At 39.4% G+C, this 12080-nt stretch overlaps 1 protein-coding gene across 3 annotated transcripts in view; it reads left to right on the forward strand.

Annotated features, from left to right (window-relative positions):
• Window positions 1–12080, forward strand: part of LOC111836876 (adenosine kinase-like) — a 129914-nt gene that overhangs the window by 85424 nt on the left and 32410 nt on the right. For all 3 annotated transcript variants that reach the window (XM_023798524.2, XM_023798560.2, XM_023798544.2), the window contains one exon: window positions 8735–8905. In XM_023798524.2, the coding sequence (XP_023654292.1) occupies window positions 8735–8905 (171 nt within the window). The remainder of the gene's footprint in view (window positions 1–8734; window positions 8906–12080) is intronic.

A 12080-nucleotide genomic window follows, 5' to 3' on the forward strand; every position in this document is an offset into this window, starting at 1 on the left:
AGTATCACTATAAAGTGTGCAGAATAGAATAATAGCTTGTAAAGACAATAATAAACGTTTAAATATTCTCACTTAAAAGAAGGCAAAAACTAGTCACTGATTTAGTATGAAACAGGGAGTATCTTAGACAATGTCCATTTAGTTAGTTGAAATATATAGATTGTTTATGGAACACATTGCCATTGTATGAAGCCAAAATATCTATCCACGACTGTCTTAGAATCACATCCCTTAGCGTACATTTTCTAGCCACCATCTTAAAGTTTTTGACATTTAAAAAGTTTCCAATTCATAATTGCTACTAATTCTCATTTGTTGTTTCTTTAATCACCAAAACATTAGCAGCCGTAAGGTGCGCTTTACCTTTTTAAGAAATGTTGACAGGCCATTTGTCAAAAGTAATATTGTAATGGAACTATTATTTAATGAAACATGGAATTCATATAAATCATTGTATTTGTTGCATATGCAGCACCGTGATAAAGTATTTGCCACCTTTCTGATGTTCTGCATGTTCACGTCGTTCAAGAGAAAGGGAACCTGAGTGCAAGAATGATTGTCATTTATTTTGTAGCGTTATGCTACACCCAGCCCTCCTGTATGATAAAGTAATTGTCCCCATGCACCCAATAATTAGTTGTGCCACCTTTAGCTGCAGTGACTGCAACCTGACATTTCCTGTAGATATTGATCAGTCACTGACGGTGTCACGGAGGAATTCTCGCCTGCCCTTCCACGCAAAACTGCTTTGATTCTGGGAATTTGTTGATTTATGAGCATGAAATGCTCATTTCGGTTCTTGCCGCAACCTTAAATGGGTTTAACTCTGGATTAGGTCACTTTAGAGGTGCAGTATTTGTTCTTCAGCAATTCTGATGTACACATGCGATCATTTCGTTGTCTTGCTGTGTGATCCATTTGCATTTTAACTTAGAGATAAATGGTCCGACGGTCGTTTGTAGATTTGGTGGAGAGCAGAATTTGTGATATTAAATCATCTCAGTCCTGATGCAGAAAAGTATCCCCAAACCGTGGTACCACCATTACGCTTGATTATTGCGGCAAGGGCGTGCATCTGGGTTTTTCCAGATAAAATACAGCCCATACTTTGTAAAAATGTCCACCTTCTATAGTACAGTGTTTCAAAGCGCTAGTTATACAGCCATTTACTGGGGAATTTGTGTTAGGCATTCACGATATTGTGAACAATAATCCTTTATTTGTTTTGAATTCATTAGCGAGAACAAAATAGCTTTTTATCACCTGAATGTACCTTAACTAACCCTTTTTTGACTGTCTAACAAGCAAGGTTGGCGTCGTCGGGAAGTGACAGGTGACATAGGTGTACTTCCTGTTTCCTGTGAAGAGACACCTAGTAGCACATTTTTATGTGTAGAGAGATGTGCCATCTTCTGTGTGTCATGCTGTGTTAATGAAGTGCATTAAAAGTCAAGGCAGTGTGAATTACTGAAGCAGGGGAAAGAATAGCTTGATTTTACTGAGGCATTTGAGAACAATATCACTTCTCTCTAACGAGGTTCATACCCCCCTTTAAATGTGCCCTCATAGTTTAGCTTTTTTGAAGAAAGTTTCAACATCTGTTTCTGTATAGGTGGGATTAGCAGACTGTTTCTTGTTACTCAGGCAACATTTTCCATCCACCAACCCCCCCCCCCCCCCCCTCCCTGGCATTCTTAACAAAAAATGGCAGCAATATCTCAACCTGTCTGCTCTGAGCGGACTTGTACCTCCACCCTCATGCGTCCAACGAGTCTCCATAATAAGCCACGATTGTAACTGCAGCCAAATGAGGAAATGAGAGTCAAATATTTCTGGGGATGTTTGTGCAGGTATTAATTATATGCAAACTGAACAAAAGTGTGTGGTTTTGTCCATCCCAGTTCCACAAACTGGAATGAAACGGCTTCCTTTCCATCAAAGTCACAAAGTCTGCACTTGAAAATATCCCCAAGTACTAACAATGTCTGCTCTGTACCTATTTGTCTAAAACTGAGTTTTTAAAAAAATCTGCAAGCATTTGCATATACATAAAACTTTCTTAAATTTCCTTTGGGTTAGCATATGTTGCTTTTACACAGCGTGAGTCTGAGGCTAGGTTATGCACTGAATTATGTGGACTAGAACTGGCATTTGGAGTCTCTTGGCTCCGAAAGTTGTCTGTTTTAAATCCTAAGTACATTCCTCGCTGTTTTTTTTTTTTCTTCTTTCCCCCCTCTCGGCCCAGTCTGTAACTTTATCCAGCACGTTTTTTTTTTTTTTTTTTTTTTTCCTTCCCAAACACTACGGGAGAGAGCACAAGCCGCAGACCCGAAGAGCTGCGAGAGCATGTCGCACAGCAAACATTAGTGAGATTCTGCGCTAATTATGTAAACTCCCCCTGTATTTAGTGGATGGCCACCTTTAACCTCCCTGATAGGGTTAACATTCCTGGGTTGGCGCTTTCACGCCTTTTTTGCTGGTGTGCGGCTAATGTGCCACAGGCCATCGTGACTGCGCTTCTCCAGCATGCGCTTCTCCAGCAGCAGTGCAAATTAAAGTTTCAGATCCTCCTTTCCCCGTCCGTTCGGTCTGAACGCGCAAGGTTAGCAGACCGCTGCATGATAGATGCGATCGGCCAATAGTGCTGCAGGTTAGGTATCCGCACAGGGCTGGGACGGATGTCACGCTAATGGCACCACTGATTATTTATTTATAGAGATTATTGCTAAATTGCTGATTACATATATTTGTAGTATCTCATTCCTTTACACATTAATTTCCAGGATGAAGGATACGCTGTGTCCTAAGTAAATCGATTCCTGTAAAAATGCCATCAGATGTGAATATGATAGCTCTCATTTTATGGCATATAAGCGAGGAAAATGCGCCGTGTACATTTATATTATAATTTAATTAATTAGGTACTGATGCAGCCATAGTGTGTATCTGTATGCTCTACATGCAATTGCTATTCATCCTGGTTGTTTTGTTTTGTTTAAAATTAAATGCCTTCCTTTTTGGAGCACATACTAATGAGATCCACAGATCTATTTTCAATAATCACTTATTCAACACACACACACAGCAGAAATTTATCATATGAATAGAATATAAATTCTTTTATTTGTGAAAATTATGTATTCTTTGTTTACTATATAAAGATTACAATAGCCGAGTGTTATAAAATGCTGCGGAGTAGCGCGTGTGAGGTTTAGCCGCACCCTGACCACGGCTGATAGCAATTTGAAGCAGCTGTTTTATATGTGCGGTACGTTGTGCCAGTTCCAGGCAGACTGGTTAACATGCAGGAGCATCACAGAGACAATTTAGAGTCCTGAAATATACAGTAAAGGGCTTGCATGGAACACAATTTACACTCTCGCCATTGATCTGAGATTTGTTTGACGTAGTGTATATGATACAATTAATAAATCATCGGATCCATCAATAACAGACCGCAGCAGATAGATTATGAAATGAGATAGTTGCTTTAAGGCAATTGCATTTTTTCCCACCTTATAGAATTTTTACACACTGTGCAAGTTGACCCCTGAAACCCTGTTGCTGTGAATACGATACAGTTAGACTGCGGTAGCTCAAGTCGAGTAACAATTCCAGGAATGAGCTCTGAGTCCTAACTGTGGTTAATGGTATTCCATAGCAGGCTGCCGTAGTTCAATTTAATGACTGCCAAGCATTCCCATTCCTTTGGTTTGGCTGCAGAGGTTAATAAAGATGTATGAAATTTGTGTTTCACATCAATCAATGTAATTCGTCGTGCTTTATGAACAGCATGTATGTTGCATGTACACAGTGTAAATTTTAATGTGGCCTGCGATGTGAGTTTCATTATCTGGAACATGTATATAAGTTTCCAGGTGTCTGACATTTAAGAAGTCAGATCCTCACTGTCATATAAAATTCAACTTTCCCCTATTGGGTAGGTTGACAGTGGGGGGGGGGGGATCAAATTACCACAGTGCATTTTTTTTCCTATGCAGTCAACCCATTAATGAACACAACAAAATTTCTTCTTAACAAAAAATATTTAGGTGATTAATAACATTTTAGAGGCTGATCTAATTCTAATTTGTTGTTTTCTCATTCTGACGGTCTATTGTCTATTGGACACATGATTACTAAAAGAAGTAGAACTGGTAATTAGCTAGTAGGTTGTACAGGGTTTTTAACACAGACATAGTTACAGTCATGAATTCTTATACTTTACTCTGCTGATGTATATTTGTAGTTTTGAACTGGTATTGATATGAGGAGTAAAGACCTTCTCTGCAGGAGTTTGTTTGTAGGTCTGATTCTTGGAGTGATAGTGTTACCCTTGGATGTTTGGTCATTTAATGACCTTGTGAGGTGATTTTCCATTTTAAAGAATTATTCAGCATTTGTCTCCTATAGTGTTGTGCTTCTGTTTTTACCTAAATATCTAATGGATCCCCCCCTCTGTATTTTGATTCTCATTGTAGACCTCTATTGTGATGGCTAACTGGTGGCCACGTATTACAATGGCTGCTTTGCCTAAATTTTACTGCCTTTTGTCCATTGACCTGTATGAAGTCCTAAATTTCTGATAAGGTTGTCTTGTACATGAATATCTGATGTTATGAAAAGACACGACAGATGTTATCTGTACAGTTACACTCTGAAAAATCCAGAAATTTGGACATATTTTACACCCACTGGCATGTTGAATGATGCTGCCCTTTTTATTGAAACAGATTTATTGTCTGTCCCATCAGCTTAATTGAACTTGTGTTTAAATAAAACCAACTGACCTTGTTCTCAAGTGAGAAATAAATCAGCTGCTTTAACAAAACAACTGTAGCACATATTTTGTATTCATTCCTCTATAACGGAAGTATATACAGAACTTTATTTTCTCTAAATTGCTTTCATCCCCCATGCAACCGGATGGTATTTTTTAATGTAAAAATGTTAATTTACTTTGTACTTCACAAGGACATGCGATTTCCTTCGTTGTGTTTTAGAGCAGAACCACTGAGACTAGCTGCTATGGGCTTTTTGATTCTACGAAATGAGATCTGTGTTTGTGCCACAAGCAAATTTAAGGTACCTGTTAAGACAGAGACTCAAACTGCGTTAATGAATCCCCCCACCCTAAGATATTGATCTTCTTGTGCTATGATTTTGCAAAGCTGGAAGAGGATACCAGTGTGTGATAACATATGACCTTAATCAGTGTAGCTTCATGTGATTCCGCATAATGAAGTCTGTCTACCTCAGCGCATGTCGGGGGAGCTCGCCTGAGGTAATGAGATGCCGAAACCTGCTGGTGAGTGGCTTTAATAGACATACTAAACCCGGACAATCTGGAAGACATTTATCAAAACAGAATAAAGCTCCTCGTGGGGAAAGTAATTGCAGCTTTGAGAAACCTTTCTGTAAACAAACATGAATTTAAGAAAAATGAGTACGAATGTCAGAGCTGCACGTAATATAGATGATTTACCGAAGTAAAAGCGGACGTTTCGTTACTGCGCGTTCATTATAGAGTATGGGTACACACATGTCCTCATGCTCGAGATATTTGGCTAGAATTAACATGGATCTGTTCTAAAGGTTTAGATCTTTTATTGTGTATTTTTAAGGAATTTGTAATACTTTCGTATTAGTTTGCGGGCGCCAGTTTTCCAAATGGAATGATCTCCTGAATGCATGAGGAACCAAACATTCATCTCAGCCAGCCAGTCAGAATGCAGGTGTGGCCGAGGTTATTTCGTGCTTTTGTTACTTCTGTTTGATGAGCGTGTATGACGATGGCGAATTCACGATGGTACTGGCTCTAAGGTGAAGGCCCCTATTGGCAGGGTGGCATTGCAGTGAAGGGTTGACAACTAACTGAAGTGTTGCAGGATAACATTTCTTAATGGACCACTTGAATTGAACCAAATTGCTTCTCTAATGAACTGTTAAAATAGTTATTGCTTTGTGAACTTGTAGTCCACTAACTAATAATAATTATAATAATCCACCCGTCTATGTATTCAATTTCTATAAGCAGTAATCAGTACACAGTCATGACGGTGATAATAATCATAATAATATGACTAAATCATATTATAATATAAAAATATGATAATATTGATTATATATTATCTATACAGTTTGCCTAAAATTATATTTGGACTATTATAAAAGTATAATCCCTATGTCATTATGTACATTGAACCTATTTTAACAAAATATGGTCATTCGTGGCTTTTGCTTAGTGTTGTATAAATTGGAACTTGTACTTCAAACGTGTACAGTTTACATGACAAAGTGGACGTCTTTGCTAACAGTTGATGCAGCATAATGTTATGAAGCTTGATGTCCGTCCGTCCGTCCCGTCCCCCCCCAGAAAGACTTTAAATATTTCAAGTTCTGAAGCTGTGACACTGTACATCATAAAACTGTTGTGAACAAAGGGCATACAGGAGTAGCAATACATAGAAAAATATTCTTGCTAAAATAGAACACTTTCACTCTTCAGATGCCTGGTATATTTTTAGTCATGTGAGCTCATTCATCTGTGTAACACGGATATTCTGATGTCAGAACATCCCCAGGAGCACAGACCTGAGTGCAATTAGCATTGATGTCCTATTAAGTGAGTTTCAACTTTAGTTTAGTGTTAATTTGTGAATGATTTTGTATCGTAACTGCAGAGTCCTGAGAAAGCATTCATTACATAACCATCCACCCAAAATTCAAATTACCTTGGTTGAAGTTCACCACCGTGTTGTGTGAAGCAGCAAAACAGTCTCTGAATGACTTAATACATCTTTTGCCACAACTGAAAAACACAAAGTGTACCGTAAGCACTTTGATCCTTAGCTGGAAACCGTATAGTCATTACTGTAAGACTCTATGACATCTGGAGAAATTACATCTGTTATTCCTGACACACAATCTTTACCTGAGCTCTAAAGACTTGATTTATTCAGCTTCTGTTCCACAAAATCAGCTTTATGATAGGCCTTGGAATTTCATAAGACCTGGGCTCCTTACCCAGAAGCCGCTGAAGTCACAAAGCTTATAACTTTCAAAAGACGTACATTATTTTTATGAAAGGTCTGCCCCGAGCATTCCTCGGACTTCAAACACAGAAACACAAAAGCTGTAATGTGCAGGGATTGTGTTTTCCAATTCCTCGGCATCAAAGCTGAAGTGTGTTGATGACTTGAAGAATGCAGCGCAGAACGTAGCAAAAGATGAGGATGGCCTTTATATCAATACGATAAAGCGAGAAACGGCTATGGTGCTCCATGCTGACCACATATGGGTGCCTAAGCACTAAATTTGTGTAAATAAATTCAGCTGACCTTGGTGATAAGGTGATGTGTCAGTGTACACTATGTGTATATATTTTTTTCCTCAAGCTTTAATGTGTCAGGATCTGGAATTTTAATCCCTTAAAACATCACTTACAGAACTAGTTTTGTCAGTGTTTTGTTATTGATGTACTGTGATGTATTGTAATGTTAGACAACATTATAGTGCTCTTTTAATTAAAAAGTCTATGCGGAATGTGTTTTTAAAGTTCAACAACCCCCTGGAAATTAAATAGATGCTCTGCCCTTTGATCAGAGGCAGTAATGCAGGACCTACAAATGCTCGTCTCCGGCAACATAAAAAGCTGGTATTGATCTGAAAAGGGGAGAAAAAAAAAAGCAGCGTTTCCCTTTAATAGACTGACAGCATCTTAGAGAAAAATGTCAGGATCGGTGATTGGCCATGTGCTGGAGGTGAGCCTCTGGTGTATTTATGGCAGCACTGGTATAGGAAATTACAGTCATGTAACAAAGCAAATCAACTTTGGCCTACAGCAAACTGCAACGTAATCAAAAGCCATTTTTGTGCCACACATAAAAGCATTTCAAAGTATCCCGCATTTATATGAAATTCTGTAATTTTATAGATGTTAATACATCGAGGGGGTTCGTCACAGTTTGCGCTAGGAATGCTTTGGCATTGTGCACATGTATCCAGTAGATGTATTTTTTTCCCCATTGATGCAAAGCTATTACGAATAATTGTGTAGCTAAAACAAGGTTAGGAAGATCAGTATCAAAAGGGGAGTTTTGTGTACTTGGCATTGGGGTGTCGTTTCGGATTTCCAGTTGAAATACAAAGGGTATTTCTTACCTGATTTGTATTCATTCACACAATGCAGAGAGCAACCTCTCTTGTTTCCAAGTAAGGAGAGTCCAGACAGGACTTTTGTTTTGCACATAATCCGATACGAGCACGGTGCTTCCTTCAGTACAGGCCCTGGACCTCAGCCATCGCTCTTGTCTTGGATGCTTTTTTCAGGACGTTCTTTCAGCTGGGTGGAAAATTACATGTCTGGACTTTTTTTTTTTTTTCCATTTAACTTTGATCCCATTATTAATGATTTAAAATAGTATTTAAGATGCATACATGCAGACTCTAATGAAGTCTTTAGGGATGATGAGCGAATAAAACATTTGATTTTCTAAAATAATTTGGAATGTGTTGCAGGTATCATTTTTGTTTTTAAAAGTCTTCCATTTTTTATCTATTGTCTCATTTGGGTGTTCATTATGGTCTTTGCAAGAGGTCTACATTGATCTATATGTATTTGACCTTGCATTAAATATACAGTGTTCTAATGCACTGAGGACCTTTGTCATTATGTATCTTGTTCACACTGAAAGTCTCTCACAAATATGGGGAAATTGCTATTTCCTTTCAGGGCTTTTTCCTGACAGTGTCCCCGGAGTCCATCATGAAGGTGGCCAAGCATGCGTCCGACAACAACAAGATCTTCTGCCTGAACCTCTCAGCCCCGTTCATCAGTACGTTCTTCAAGGAGCCCTTGATGAAGGTCATGCCATTTGTCGACATCTTGTTCGGGAACGAGATGGTAAGTGAGTTTGTTCCATTTGTCAGCGCCCCAGGACTGACATTATCTTCACAGCATATGTATCACGGTTTAAATGCCTTTAACTCGATCCGTGGGCGGGGAAGGTGGGCGGATTTTGCGATTATGTTTGTGAGTGTGTGTCTGTCTGTCTTTGTGCGTGACCTGAGAATTCATTGCGCTGACCCCCGTTGAAAAAGGGAAAAAAGGAAACACACTGTAGGATTTTCAGGCATATTAAAGCCTGCTGTGCTTTTTTTCACCCCCACTGGCAATTTAACATTTCACAAAGGCACCACTTGGTAAAGAAAATATTAAGAATCAAACTTTTAATCATTTGAGATCTAATGTAGTTTCCAGACTTAGGTCGGTCGCAGGTCAATAAATCATCGGGAGGTCCTCAAAGCCACCTCTGAAAAGGAGCATGCCTTCAGCAGCTTTCTGGCCTACCCAAAATGCGCTTGGATGAGTGGGGCAACTAGTAGTGGAGGTTGTGGGTCCCCCCCCCCCTTCGTAAAGCCCGGTAAATCTGAAGACTTGATCCAGAATCCCCAGTGGGGGCCCTGGTCCAAAACACCGCTCACCACCAGGAAGTTTATCACCCCCGCTGATGAGCCAGAGTGATGATGACTTAGAGTCATCTGGAGTTAAGGCATGGGTTTATTAACTCATATAACCATTGAGAGGTTGCACACATTATCACTGTTGGGGAGTCTTCTAATAAGACTGTTTCACTTCTAGCTCTGTGCTCTCCAGGGAAAAGCTATCACTTATATATGCATGTTCCACGCTAGCTTGACTACCAGAGCTTGCTGCTCCGTTTACAGTTACATATGGATTTATGTTTTGATGGAGGAAGCTTCACCAGGTCTTGCTTCCGATCCTCTGTCGTTTTTTTTTCTCTCAGTAACTACTTATCCAGTCAGTGTCACGCTGCTCCCGGGGGGTATATAGCTGTTTATACTCTGAAGGAAATTCCAGACTATCTTGGGGCACTAATGCATACACATACACACACACACAGCTTTGTAATTATGTCTTTGTGGGGACTCTCCATTCATTTCTATGGGGAAAACTCTAATCACAACGACCTTAGCCCCTACCCAGCCCTAACCTTAACCATAAGTAACCAAACTTTTATGATTGTATTCAGGTCCCCACAACGTCAAAATAACAGGTTTTTATTACATTGTGGGGAACATTTGGTCATTGGTAATATAAACACACACACACATCTTCCTGCGCTATAAGAGCAAATTATGGTTACCTGAATCATGTTTTTGGACTGCGGGAGGAAACCTTTGCAAATGAAGGGGGAAAATGCACTCTAAGGGCGGTGTGTGGCTAAGTGGATTAGAACCCTTTGCCAGTGATCAGGTCGTCGCCGGATCAAATCTCCTGGTTAGCAGAGTGATTTTACTGTTGGGCCCTCGAGTGACGCCCTTGACCCCAATTGCTCCAGGGACTGGCTGGCCCTACTGTCTCAATTGTATGCTATTTGGATGAAAAACATCTGCCAAACAAGTGAATCAAATAACTTACCAGATAAAGTGCAAATTTGGTGCGAGCTTTGAACCTTGGGCCATGGCATAACAGTTGAGTCAGTGTATCACCCCAGTTTTAGAAAGCTGTTATAGAGAAATTGATATGATCAGCAGCATTGTACATGTTGTTATGTTTCACACCTGCATAAGCTTAAAGCGCACTCGTCCTTTGAGGCATCTCAAATTATCTTTAAATCTTACTACATTTCTAGCAAAAGATATCTACACACATAAGGGGAAGCAGACAAGGGTTCAGTGATTATGAAACGATACTTCTAGATAAGTTCTGAGAATCTTCCTTAACGAAAATTACTGTCTTTGCTTATCCTTCAAAGCCCATTATCTGTTTTATTTATTTTTTTACTGCTATTTATTGTTTAGTAGCACCTGAAAATACACGCTTCAGTTCACATGGTAGCACTTATTAGCCAAGTTGACTGTCCCACCAAATCAGTGAATGTGGCAGTAATGTTCCGGGTCTCGCGGCTGCAGATGTGTTTGAATATTTCATTATGTTGCCTCTGCCATATTTGATGTAACTAGGGGTGAGTGATATGGCCAAAAAGTTATATCACGATATTTTTGAATCACAATCCATGATATAGATTTTTTTTTTTTTTTTTTAAACAAACCAACCAAATTGGAATGTATGTAGTAATGACAATTACCCTACTTAAGCAGCAATTCTATGCTAACAAGAAACTGTTTGTAGCATTATAATATGTGCACATAACCAGATACTCCGCATGTTGTCGGGTCCTTGCATTTCAGGTGGTCAGAAAGATTGTGCCACCTGTTGTACGAATGGTATCTTCATGAAATTTGTTAATTACAGTACATTGGTGCATGTCAGATTGTGCAAATTCAAACCATTTCCACTCAATCGAAGTAGAACCTTGTTTTTTATGGAACAAATTCTTCCCCATTAGCCACGTCACATACTTCCAACATCTTGAAAAAATGACATTTGTTTACTTAAGATCTAGAGAAAATTATTCCATTATCATAAGTTTAGCTAACTGGTTAGAAAAGATCAATTAAGTTTTCAGTTCAAGATATAGTCACTAAGTTGACATCCACTGAGACAGATAATTAGCGAAGAAGTGAGATGTACAGAAAATGCTGAGATGTTATGCAGGCTGAAATTGCGTCGTTTCACAGCGGTCTGGGTTTTTTTTTTTTTTTTTTTTGTAGCACTGTTGCTGCCTCCAAATATGCAGCTATCACGTGACAAGCACTTGTTGGTTTGTTCAGTCGTTATTGTAATAGTGTTAAGTATTGCTGTACTGCGATTCTTGCAATAGCTCTGATTTGTGCAATTAGATACAACTGCAACCAGTCACTATAAATTATCCTCTTATTGCCCACCACTACCGTAAGCCCATTGTGTTCCCTACCCTTTTCCTGTAGAATGGAGCGAATCCCCAGTCCTACAGTGGCCTGTTTGTTCATTGGTGAGCCCAACCTCTGTCGTTAGGAAAAGCTTGCAGCCTGCTCGGTAACAGTAACTAAGTGACAGCTATGTCTCTGTGTGCTCATGCATGATGTGCTGTGAATGACAGGTGCCATGGATGCCACACGTCACTGCAAGTCCCTTGCTGTCAGGATAGTAAGGACCGTTTCATTCAAGTATG

This window comes from Paramormyrops kingsleyae, chromosome 20 (genome assembly GCF_048594095.1).
Source record: "Paramormyrops kingsleyae isolate MSU_618 chromosome 20, PKINGS_0.4, whole genome shotgun sequence".
Classification (NCBI taxonomy): domain Eukaryota; kingdom Metazoa; phylum Chordata; class Actinopteri; order Osteoglossiformes; family Mormyridae; genus Paramormyrops; species Paramormyrops kingsleyae.